Source organism: Polyodon spathula, chromosome 5, assembly GCF_017654505.1.
Source record: "Polyodon spathula isolate WHYD16114869_AA chromosome 5, ASM1765450v1, whole genome shotgun sequence".
NCBI lineage: Eukaryota > Metazoa > Chordata > Actinopteri > Acipenseriformes > Polyodontidae > Polyodon > Polyodon spathula.
The window spans coordinates 74,276,413-74,288,997 of NC_054538.1; the positions used below are offsets into that span (position 1 = coordinate 74,276,413).

At 37.7% G+C, this 12,585-nt stretch overlaps 2 protein-coding genes across 15 annotated transcripts in view; one reads left to right on the forward strand and one right to left on the reverse strand.

The window, feature by feature from the left end:
- agpat4 (1-acylglycerol-3-phosphate O-acyltransferase 4 (lysophosphatidic acid acyltransferase, delta)) overlaps positions 1–7,972 on the forward strand; it is a 28,102-nt gene extending 20,130 nt beyond the window's left edge. For 4 of the 9 annotated variants that reach the window (XM_041251308.1, XM_041251309.1, XM_041251310.1 and 1 more), the window contains 4 exons: positions 71–224; positions 912–1,014; positions 1,193–1,268; positions 2,066–2,509. In XM_041251308.1, the coding sequence (XP_041107242.1) occupies positions 71–224; positions 912–1,014; positions 1,193–1,268; positions 2,066–2,446 (714 nt within the window). In that variant the 3' untranslated portion in view covers positions 2,447–2,509. Of the gene's footprint in view, positions 1–70; positions 225–911; positions 1,015–1,192; positions 1,269–2,065; positions 2,510–3,431; positions 3,454–4,729 lie in introns of those variants that run through there. The other 5 variants (XR_005950374.1, XM_041251314.1, XR_005950375.1 and 2 more) reach the window with 5 other exon arrangements.
- Positions 7,973–8,610: 638 nt separating this feature from the next.
- map3k4 (mitogen-activated protein kinase kinase kinase 4) overlaps positions 8,611–12,585 on the reverse strand; it is a 48,962-nt gene continuing 44,987 nt past the window's right edge. For all 6 annotated transcript variants that reach the window (XM_041251305.1, XM_041251303.1, XM_041251302.1 and 3 more), the window contains 7 exons: positions 12,265–12,335; positions 11,922–12,038; positions 11,380–11,539; positions 11,001–11,123; positions 10,684–10,790; positions 10,112–10,291; positions 8,611–9,518 (listed from right to left, as the gene is read on the reverse strand). In XM_041251305.1, the coding sequence (XP_041107239.1) occupies positions 9,498–9,518; positions 10,112–10,291; positions 10,684–10,790; positions 11,001–11,123; positions 11,380–11,539; positions 11,922–12,038; positions 12,265–12,335 (779 nt within the window). In that variant the 3' untranslated portion in view covers positions 8,611–9,497. The remainder of the gene's footprint in view (positions 9,519–10,111; positions 10,292–10,683; positions 10,791–11,000; positions 11,124–11,379; positions 11,540–11,921; positions 12,039–12,264; positions 12,336–12,585) is intronic.

The following is a 12,585-nucleotide window of genomic DNA, read 5'->3' on the forward strand; positions in this document are numbered from 1 at the left end:
AGTTGGAATGAGAAAAACATGACACATCTAAGCAGGTGAGATGACTGGGGACTTCTATATGTGTTTACAGTTACTGCTTCACTGTGAAGGGACACGTTTCACAGAGAAGAAGCATGAGATCAGTATGCAGGTGGCAGAAGCCAAAGGACTGCCCAAACTGAAGCACCACCTCCTGCCTCGGACGAAAGGGTTCAGTATCACAGTGCAGTCCTTAAGAAACGTAGGTAAGGAATAAACTTCAGCTACATTAAAACCAATGAAAGAGCACACAAACACACAGCCCATGGTCATGTAATAGGGTGACCAGATTTCCAAAACCGGGTGGAATATGAGGAATAATATACTCCGCAGTATAAATGTTTCATGGAGCGCAAAGCTGTGTGGCAATGCATGAAGGAGCGTTGTGTAATTCAATCCACAGACATTTATGTGACAGTCGCAAACTAATGTTTGTAAATGTAAATATTAACCAATTAATTTTAGCAGTTTCTGAGTGGTCTATGTGTTGATTTAACTTCATAGCTTTGTTCTATTTTTATCATGTTAAGTCCTTGTATGGCACAACAGTGCTGGAAATGAAGTGGAATCTTACTTGCAAAAGAACCCCAGCCTGCCCCCCATGGTTAAAGCATGGTAGTGTAGTCAATCAGTTATGGTCAATGCATAGTATACCCTTGACTAAAAGCATGGTAAAACTGCAAATCAGTGAAAATGTACCATGGTAAACTTGAATAAGGGATAGTCCATAAGAACAGCATTACAGTCCTTATCATGTTTCTGAAGATAATGCATTTAGAAGTTTACTCGTGGGATCATTAGTGTCCAATATGACTACGGCTGGTATTTTAGAGCTAATGCCTGTGGTTGAATTTGGTGGAACTGTTCTGACTTTGCTTGTGTTTTCTCTGTAGTTACTGCTGTGTACGATTCTACACTTAATTTCAGAAACCATGAAAACCCTACACTGCTGGGTGTTCTAAATGGGAAAAAATACCATGCAGATTTATACGTAAGGTAAGAAACTATTAGGCTGTGGTGGTTCGTTTTTAAAATAAGTATTTAGAATAAAGAAAAAAATCACGATCTGTACAGCTGGTGAATTGTACAGTAATTCATTAATGTGACTGCATTGCACTGTTGATCATTTCTTACTTAACAGTCATTATGTAACGTCAGCTAATTGTGTTTGCAGGCGAATTCCTCTGGAAAACATTCCTGAAGAGGAAGCTGAATGTGCTGCCTGGCTTCACAGGCTCTACCAGGAGAAGGTGAGTCCCGTGATCTATGTGGAGATGTTCATCCACGAAGCAGTCGTGGAGAACAGAGCGATAGAGGAACAAGCTGTCAGAACTTGCAAGACATTTTCAGGGGCTGGTTCTTAAATCTCAGAAGCTGTCTTCATGACAAGCTGCTGTATGTGGGCATTTACGAGTGCACAGTATAGTTGAATGTTTAACCCTTTGTTCAGTACTGGACAGTCAATTCAGTCTCCCATTGTTATTTCAGAACACGAACACGTTTTTAAAAGTGCTGATAGTAAGATGTATTTAAATACTATATATTCGTGTGAGCTTAACATGCAGTCTACAGCACTCAGTATTCCCAGGTGGTCTCCTATCCAAATACTAACCAAGCCCAACATTGCTTTGCTTAAGCATTGCATGGTAAGTTCGATTTGAAGAGCTTTTTGCCGTAAGAGACGTTGCCCAGGGGTCACTACAAGGAAGTAGCTCTTCTTGACCCCTTGTTTAAATACTTTTCATCTGATAGTGTCTTTCTCTTTGATAAAACATTTATTCATTTGTTAATTCTTTGACACAATTTTAAAAATAATTGAATAGAATTTAAGGGTTTGACCAGTTTTGTCGAGGTGTGCCATTTCAGGTGTGAAGTATGGAACACAAAGTTAAAGGTGTCTCAGCAGGTGAACAGATCATTGCATACAAAACCCTTTGCATGATTTAGGCGGAGATCCATGCTGATGTTTTGGATTTTAATCGACAAGGAGCCCTATAAGCAACGCCTTTTAAACAATTAAAAAAATAGAACTTTTTTTTTCTCCAAGGATGCCTTTCAAGAGGAGTACTACAAGACCGGGAAGTTTCCAGGCACTGCTATAGTCCCGCCTCGAAGGCCATGGTCTCTGGTGAACTGTCTGTTCTGGACGAGTCTCCTGCTGTATCCTTGCTTCACCTTTCTGGTCAGCATGATCAGCGAGGGATCTTCAGTCACACTGATCAGCTTTACATTGCTCCTTGTTGCAGGTACGTTTTGCACTGTAAACATAAACTCTGTGGCTGATTATATGTCTGGATGTCTTTCTCACTCCATCTGTATCTACAGTATAAAGTCACATATCAGACACCCTGTGGACTGGGGTATAGGCGGATATGTGAAAAAGAAAAACCATTTATACATCCACAAATACATTAGTGAACAAAAATAACACACAAACTGCTTTAAACACGGGGACATTTTTTGCTTTAAAAGCAAGCAAACGTAAACAAGATTAATTAGGCTACAAATACACAGTGTTACTATGCGGTTTTAAAAAAATACAAAACAAACGGTAAATGTACAGTAACCTGCAACTGATGGCTTCTTTCTTAACTCTAGAAGTCCCTGCCTCCCTAGTTCTGCTTTCTTAATATCTCTGTTCTTGATATTTCCAACAGCCAATAAGTAGCTCTGTTTGAATATTGCTTTGGGTATTTTAAACAAACAGCTGGTAAGCGTTGCATTTATGAAGCTTGCTTTGTTTAATTCAAATGCATTTAAAAGCTACAACAACATGCTGCTAATATCTGCAAACATGAGCTCCATCATATAAACACATTGCACAAAAAAAAGCTTTCTCGACTGGTGTATTGAAACATCATTGCTACACGCAGCTGACTGACACACGCACACACCCCGCCTCTCTTAAAGGGGAATGCACCAAAAGGCTGATTGCTATAACGTTTTCTTTCTGTCTCCATCGCGGAAGCTGCATTTGCTGCCAGTGCCATTACTCTCGTAGCTTACTTTTAATATTTCTTTATTTATTTAGCGAGGCGGTTAATTGATCAGGGCGGATATGTGACGTTCCACTGTATTGTCTTTAGTTAGTTATATTTCAGATAAATCTAGATCTGTTCATGACTGTGGGTATGTTTGTATTATATAGGGTGAAGTGGCCCAGTGTTTAGATCAGCAGTAGGTGAACTGCAGATAAGGTCTCTCGGCTGATTTCAAAGACCCTGTCTACCTAATGTTACGTTAGATAAGACAGTCCGAGATTAATGCTAATCAGGGGTCTGTGAAACCAGCTCTTTTTGAGTTCTAGCTCAGCGATATTTATATTGCATTTATACTGAAACTCACTTTCTTCTGTTTTATTCTTCTGCTATTCTGATGTGTTTAATATTTGTTTTCTATGTCAATACACTTAGCTAACTGTTGCTATGAGCTGGAGTAAGTATGTTTTTTATTCCTTGTTGCTATTTGTTTGTTTTTGGTCATGTTGCTGTTTTAGAAACACCTTACCTTTTAAAAAAAAAAAAATATATATATATAAAAAAAAAACGTGGTTGGTTTGGCGCATTCCATAATCTGCATGGTAGCTTTCTCACAAATACTAAAACAATATGTGGAATGTGTTACTAAATCACTAGAGTGGTACCAGTTACTAAACCCAGGTGTGGGTATGATGAGACACTTTAACAGTCCTTAACACAATTATTATTATTCACCCAAAATAAAACATTTAGCATTCCAATTTAGTTTTATACCAGAAAACGTTGTTATTCTGCTACCTATTTAAGGCTGCATTCAAACAACATAATAAATGTTTTTTATGGGTTTTTTTTACCATCAGGTTTTACTTAAAAAAAAAAAAAAAAAAAAAAAAAAAAAAAAAAATGTAATCAAATTAAAAACCCATAAACCTGCTGATTGCTTTGGGCATTATTCTTGTTTGCTGCATGATGAGGCATTTACACGACTACAGAAAAGTTCCATAAATTAATATTAATAAACCAATCCATTACTGATAATGTGTTTAATGTATGGTAACAAAACTGCAGGCTGGTGTATGTGACTTATTTCTGTTAATGCTGATCACAGGGTTTCATCATGACATTGATACACAAATGGTCCCAGTAGCTGCAGCTTAAACCCAGGCTTTCAAGTTTGGTAGCTGCAGTGGACGTTAGTCGACATCACAAAACTACCAAATAATTAGTCACAGTCTGACAATGGCTGCTTGAGAAAGACGGAGGATTGAAGTGTGATTCCAGGCATTGAGAGCTCTGAGGTGGGGCTGTCAGGCAGTGTCTCAGTCACAGTCGCAGGAATGGCGCCATATTGGGCTAGACTCTCAAAGCCATTAGAGTCGTTTGCACATATTTTCTTTTATAAAAGGGATACACACCAATAATAATTTGAAATTGAATAAGAAACAACTAAAATCAGCCTGAATGCAGCCTCTTCATTTGAACTCTTTCATCACAGCTAATCGGCTAACAAGTCTCTGTTAGTGCTCATATAGGGCTTGTACGACTTGTATCCTTATATGACACTGAAACTATTGCATAATGTATAGCAGTGCTGACTTAAATAGAGCTGAAGCGGTTCATATTAATTATATATCAATGGCCAGGAAACTCACAATATGATTTGTTTTATAATACAGTACATTACAGACAGTGTAGAGCTGTTTCTAACTTCACTTTACTGTCTGTTTTTGCAGCTTCTGTTGGTGTTCGATGGATGATTGGCGTGACAGAGATAGACAGAGGGTCCAACTACGGAAACAACAGTGCGAAAAGAAAACAGGAGTAAAGACTGCAGGAGCTGACACAGTCCAAAGAGAAAACTGATCATTTCTCTAATGCAAACAAAGGGTCAGAGGATGAGCTACAATCTTGATTACTGGTATCTGTTTGGAAAGAGTTACCTTTGCATGGATGAAAGAAAATACAAATGCAATTGAAAAAATTAAGAATCTGCGCCTTCTGCAAATTTCTTTTTTGAAGATCTGGCTGAGTCACTAGAAATGTGCCAAAGATGTATGTTGATAGTTAATTTTCAAGTGAAGAAACATGGATGTTTGTTATTTTTTATATATAATTTAAGAGAGATCAGATTAATTTGAATTATTATACCAAATACAGAACTGTGCTCAGTGGAGTTCTGGAACCAGTAAACAGCCGTTATTCTGGAGTGCTTATCTCGTAACTGGGTATAATGTAATTACCATTACGTTTTTAAGAAATTTTAAACCACACTTATCTTAAACCACTCAAATATCACAAGGCTGTTTTTTAGGCTATTTTCGTATTCGTTCATAGCAGAACTTATAAATTATTGTATCAAAAAGATATCATGCAACAGCAGCCAATGCATAAATGACGTCTGAAATAAATGTACAGCTGAGTGTTTCTCTCCCTTCTCTAACAGGTAATATAATGAGGTACAAAATAAAACGCAAGAATTACAAGCCTACACAATTACACATTGTCTAATTAAATACAGTAGGAGATTCCACTGTATGTCGACAAAAAGCATTTTTAACAATAATGGCTTAAATAGCACTGATTTCACAGGCTCATACTCTACACTACACTAGCTTCATCATCTGACAAGTTTATTCAATTTGGTGATAAGGGTCCAGTCAGTATACAGTACTGGGACACATATATTTCTGTTTTTGTTCTTCAATTTGGAAGTTATTACTATTAGAACTGTTTGGTTGTTATGATATCACATTGCTGGCTATATAGCCCCATGTGGGTCACCTAGCATTGCCAATGTAAGTGCTGACATCACAATGAAAAAGCAGTGGGTGCGTTAAGTAATTGAGCAGCTCAGAGCACTAGAGCAGATTTCATCAGTGATCTGCATGAGCAGAGAAATTGTCGCTCAGTTCATTAACAAACCCAGTAATAATAGATCATTTAAAATAACTGGCCATTGATTTGTGCCAAACATGCGATGTAGGCACTCTATTTACAGGCATCCAGTACTGGATAATATAAGTACCTACAGTACCAAGTGCTGGAGTATTCTTGTTCCAATGTACAGTGGTTGTGTATTTTTTGTTTGCATTACATTTGTTAGATTTTTTCTTTTGTTTCTGTACATATTTTGTATTCCTGTATATCGATGAGCATTGCTTAATCCCTTTCATACTAAAATGGACTGATTGTGCTTTATGTTATACATTTAAACCTATGAATTACAGTCCAGTGAGCTAAGCCACCAGTTTTTCTTTTTTTCCCATTTTCCTATCATTTAACAGTTAGCCAATTACTTGCCCTATTTAATTAGAAGTAGGTTAGCAAAGTAATTATAATTCTCAAAAAAGTCTTGGAAGCATGTATTTTAATAGCTGAAACCTATGGTCTGGGCACAACTGTGCTACACGACTCAAACATCAACACACAGTACCTCACATGCAGAACATCTTTGGGAACTGATGAACATGCTGCAGTGCATCAATTACCTTTAATTAAATGGCATTTCTTTTTGGTCTTACAGCCTCATTGGGCCAGATTTCAGGTTAAGCTACTGGTGCTTTATAACAGCTGTTGCCTCTTGATCGTTTCATGTGTAATAATAGTTCAACAAGGGCTTTCAATTTCAAGAAACTGGCTGACTAATATAGAAGGTGGTACTGAAATGAGAAACCTGCTACATGCGCTAATCACCCATGGGGGTTTCTTGGCATTGTGTTTTGTAGTCATGCAGTCGTCGTTAGACTGCTCTTGGAATAATTGACCTTTAAAAATAGTGTCTGCAGTGCTGTATAACTCTTTGGCTGTTATTAACTGTGCTGATGCAAGTCTCTGCCATAGGTTAACTTCTGATACATTTATCCACATATCATATACTTAATGTGTAGACAAAGATTTTAGTCTTAATGCTCTTCAATGATAAATGCTACTTTTATGTCCGTAAATGTATTTGGCCTTTTCATTTTGCTAAAGGCTAGTGCACCAGAGCAAATGTATAAACTTATTTGCTCCTTGGATGCCAAACAAAACCAGTGCTGCTCTACATTTATTACCTATATTATTGTTTAAAAAAAAACACAACAAAAAAAACAGGATTTTTCCCAAAACATTTTTTCTGTGTAAGCAAAGCAGGTTATTTGTTTCAGGTGGAATGCTGTTGGCCTCATGTTGTTGCTGTTGAAGTTGTTCACTCCTGCAGCCCCATCCACCTCAGTGACCCAAGGAAGATTGGTTATTAGAGGCCTGGGTGAAAAGCTACTGGTCCCTGTCCAGTTCCTCCAAGGCAGTTGTCCAAATCACAAAACCACCACTACACTCAAGTGATAATTATCCCTTTTTTTATGGCAGTCTCTCAGAAACAGCAAGAACTAGATGTGCAAAAACTATTGTGTGTACACCCAGAACACTACAAACCTTTTTTCAAACTAAAGTTGTTGGTAAGTAAAAGCACAAATAAACTTCAGTCCTTCTACAAGTTAATAAAAATACTCAACAATAAAGCAACATCTAGGAGACATTGTTTTACAATAAACTTGAATTGTAGTGTTTTGAGTTATGAGTTTAAGAACCACGTCTCGCCAGTGACAGGTTACTGATTCCATTCTGTTGTTTCCATCTTTCGTGTCTGCAGCTGAATCCTGTGTTGAATGAAAGAAAGTAATATCAGCCAGCAGCAGGGCTGGCATGATGTTAATTCTTCTGCAGACTGTAGTTTAGAAACTCTTGGAAGTATCGTCTTACAATTCCCATCAATTTTTAAAAGGGCCAGCTAGGAAGTAAAAGGCCAGTTTTAATCCAAATACTTTGAACATTATCATGTCAGGCAGTATAATGGGCCCATGCATTGTGATCTAAACTGTCCTCTAAATAATACTTAAATGAATAAATGGATGGGAAATATCAGAAACAGTATTAAACCTTCAATGTTAACCTGGTTTCCTGCCTTTTTTGTGTAAATAAATACTTACAAATCTGAAAGTTTGAGTTTTGTATTGCTGGTTTTGGGTTCAGCACAGAAAACATCTACTGTATTGGCCATGCTCATTTTAACTGAATGAAAAGCATAGTGAATGTCTGTTTGATTTGCATCATTGAAACAGGCGCTCGTGACAAAAATAAGGCTGTTTTTTCAGTTGTGTGGCATTGTAAACAATCGTGTCATCTTGGGGATTCATGTTGTATTTGAATGGGGGTATCTATATACAGAGCAGTATGTACAGTTGCTTACAATCGCCTAAGGATGTTTGATATTAACCACATATAGACCACATTCTAGGTCTCCTATATACTGCAAAAAAAATAACAAATAAAAAAGCCTAGAATTAAGTAACATTTCACAAACATATTTCCTAAAATAAACAATGTATTGAAAAAAAAAAACTAAAAGAAGGTATTTCTTGATCCGTCTCTGCAGAGCAAACTTACAGAAGCTGGCAAAACATGTTCACAGTAGTCAGGGTGTTTGTACAAATTAAAAATAAAAGGTGTGGAGCACATCAAAATGGGAAAGCATAAAAACAGCTTACACAGTCCATAGTATTTAACAAAACCGCCTCTTTCTGTAGGTCCGATTAGATGGTCCATATACAGTAATAATGACACTGACTGAAACATGCATTTTTTTGTAATATATTTTTTTACATGGCAAACATGTGCCAGTTAATTATACATGAGCAACAGTGTATTGTGGCATTTTCCAGTCAGCGGTGCAGTCTTCAGTCAATTACAAGGGTACAGGCTCCTAAGCTTGACCACCACCCAAATCTGAATGCAGTGCATTCCATAAAATACACTGCTAACTTCTAATAGGGTTGCTCTTAACATCATGCAGCTGGTTATAATGCCGTATTGTGATCATAGCTCCCATTAACCCCATTATGCGACTTGCTCTACGGCTCCTGACTAACTACAAGTCAACTGGTCAGGATGGACCAAGCTTGATCAGACCACAGATACACAACCGGATCCAGAACAAACATAATTGAGTTGTTCAGCTCCCTATCTGTTTGGCTTGTGCCTGCTTTTTAGATCCCTGAAAGACTGCACAAGAGGCTGGTTTCACCAGAGCAAAGTAGTAGACATAGTAACTGCCTCCTGCAGATGACACAAAAGTCCTGGTGGTTTGTGACAAGCTTTTTTAAAGCACCACTGGCTGATAATAAAAAATACTTTTTTATTTTCTAATTGCACCCTTGTTGCTGTAGTGGGCAGCTGAATTACAAGTCATAACGCTGCTATGAAGCTTTACAATTCTATATACAAGGATTACCAATCTAGATTTATGTACAAAAAGAGAGAACAAACATATAAGACTTATATCTCAGCTGCCCAGTTGGGCTTGCCGATCTCTAAATTGGACGGGTGGTTAGTCTATCTTAACCCCTGACAGATAAATAAAAAAAATGTCATTGCCCTGAACACATTCTTTGTAAATATTACATACAGTAGTGATTTGTATTTTCTTCCTATGTATCAGAACAGACTGTTAGGGCCATTTTCACTTCATTCTTCATCTGTGCAAACCTGAAATAAAAAAAAAATAAAACATTTATTTTCAAGCAATCTTCATTGATGTTATATGAATCCAAAATAATAAAGATAACACTATGTAACACAATTTTTGTTCCTGGGTAGTAAGTGTTATTTCCTAATTGCTTATGCCTCAAAAGTATAGAAAATGGCTATTATTCCCCACAGAATTTGCTTTTGGTGACCAGGACGGTGATATTTCAAAATATCACTATTTCCAATGGGAAAAAGGGCAAATGTGTGTCTTTTCGTTCACATAAAGTCAGAAAAAAGCAACATATGAATCCAAATTAACATGTATTTATACTAAAATAATACAAAAATGACTACAAAAGATTTAGAAGTGAGTAGTTTTTCAAGATTTACGATTATACTGTAAATACAGTATAATTGTAAATCTCGAAAAACTACTCACTTCTAAATCTTTTGTAAGCAATTAGGAAATAACACTTACTACCCAGGAACAAAAAAAAAAAAAAAAAAAATTGTTACACGGTGTAATCAATCAAATCGAGCGATCTTTCCTCATTGTACAGTGCACAGAGTCAGATGGCAGTTAGATTTGAGTTTCTTTTTAGAGGTCTCACCTTGACAAATGTGTGATCCAGGAGCTGGCTGGCTGTCCATCGTTGCTTTGGCTCACTCTCCAGGCAGTGAGTAAGGAAGTCCTTGCCCTCTGTACTCAGTTTCTCAGGGATGGGGGGTTTGTGACCCATCCCCACCTTGTACATGATCTGAAAGTTGTGTTCGTACTCGTGCCAGGGGCGCTGGAGACAAACACATGTTTACAAACTCAGTTATGAGAGAGTCCCTGCACTGCTGTTACCAATATCCCTTATCAGAAGGAGTAGATTCTGTAACAGCTAGTTTTCAAACTAGTGGTGATGGCAACAATTACTAAGGTCTCTTATCAAAACAAGTCGTAACAATTAAATTATATCTTTTTTTTTAAATAATAATAATAGTACATTTGAATACTTTAACCAAATGCATTCAGAAACATTTCTAGAAAAGAACATGTATAAAAGGGTTGCTCAACCAGGGATCAGTTAAAATATCTATTTTTAATTAGAGGAAGGTACTTTTTTGTTATAGTAAGCACACTGCTAATACTTTTGTAATGCTTGCTGTCTTGTTGACAGTGCAGACAGGTCCTTACTTTGCCTGTGACCATCTCTATGAGGACACATCCGAGGCTCCAGATGTCTGCAGCTCGACCGTGTCCTTCACCCTTCGCTCTTGTAATCACTTCAGGAGCCATGTAAGCTGCACAAAGACATCAGTAATTACCATGTTTACATGCTCAAGGAATCTATCTGGAATTGAGTCTTTTGAAATCGTTATAAAAAACGTGCAGTGTTTACTTGAAAAATCATGCAGTAGGCTAATGTAAAGAAGTGTAGGGTGTTTGTTAGGGATTAATTAAAAACTAAATGCAACAGATTGTCTTGTATTCCCATGAATCTTTAGGTTTACCTGCTGTTCCAAGCGTACTGTTTACCTCCCCAGGCATCGTCTGAGCATTGTTTTTCAACTTCACCGAACATCCAAAATCTCCCAGTTTAATTAACCCAGAGGATGTCAAGAAGATGTTGGCGCCTAAGAAAAAAAAAAAAGAATGAAATTATTAATGATTTCAGATTAATAATCAGTATTAAGTTGAACTGTATGGATTAAACTTGTTTTTTCCAAGGATTTCTCTGAATACATTGAGAGGCAGCAGCAACATGGTTCACTGCACTCTGAAGCATAAAATAAACAGCTAGATGGGCTGATACTATCATTTATTTAAATTATGATATCAAAAACCTTCAGAACCAGCAAACCTAGTCACTTACATCCCGAACGCGCTTACCTTTAATATCCCGATGCACAATGCCGTGTTCATGTAACACATTGATGGCGGTAGTGATCTGCTTGCTGTAGAGGCGGATTACATGTTCTTGAAGGCCCAGCCTTGCCACCTCCTCCAGGGTGCCTTCATCACAGTACTCCATAAAGATGTACATCTCTTCCTGTTTGCGAAGAACACATCACTCATTTATACGTAAAAAAACGGCAACTAGGTTATGCTAGAAAGCCAAGCAAATGGCAACTTCTCAGCATACCGAAAAAATTAATGAGACAAGCCGTGGAAAGACAAAGCAAAAAGTTCAGCAATTGTATTCTCTCAGAGGAACTGTAGCATGAAATAAAAACTTCCAACATACCCAGCTGCTAGCTCTTTCACGAACAGTCGGCACAGCTACTCTCTAGCTGTAGTGGGGTAAAGAAGCCCCTAGAAGCATGCAACTGGCATTGCAGCAGACACAGAGGAAGGCTCGTATCAGCAGTCAGCAAAGTACAATCACACACAAGCATGCTCATGCCCTGCATCCCTGACAATGAGCTACTCACCCGATGCAGCTCCACACCGAAGTACCGAACCAGGTTGGGGTGCTTGATGCCTTCAAAGATTTTTAATTCATCTGCTGTCTCTTTTATCGTTTTGGGATCATTCGGTTGGAATCTGATCTGGAGGATCAAATGAAATCAACATTTTTAACCGGCCTTTCCTTTAGACATGTAATACGAGATCGAATTAAAATCAGTACATCAAACTATAAAACACATCCACACTGTGCATTAAGTGTTAACTGTAGAAAACACCTGTAGCAAAATAAGACATACATTGGGTAACATCCAATAAATCTACAAATCAAGAGAGTCAAGAAAAAGCACAATTCTAACACACGCTTACCTCTTTCATTGCCATCAGTTCACCAGTGTCAACGTTAATACATGTATATACTTTCCCATATTGCCCTTCACCTGGGAAATGTAAAGAAGAGCCGATGTGATCCAGTTCAATAACTCCCAGTGCACTGCTACATTTAGAGCAACACCAGCTACTATCCCACTATGTAGGTCAAATACAGTGCTAACATTTTTTTAACAGAAGCCTTCACTTTCCAACAGATGTAAGTGTGTACATTATGTACGCACTGTTGCGGTGAACTATGTTGCCGTATTAAGCAAAACAATGACACCCAAGCCCCTCCTGCAAATACCAAGCGCTACA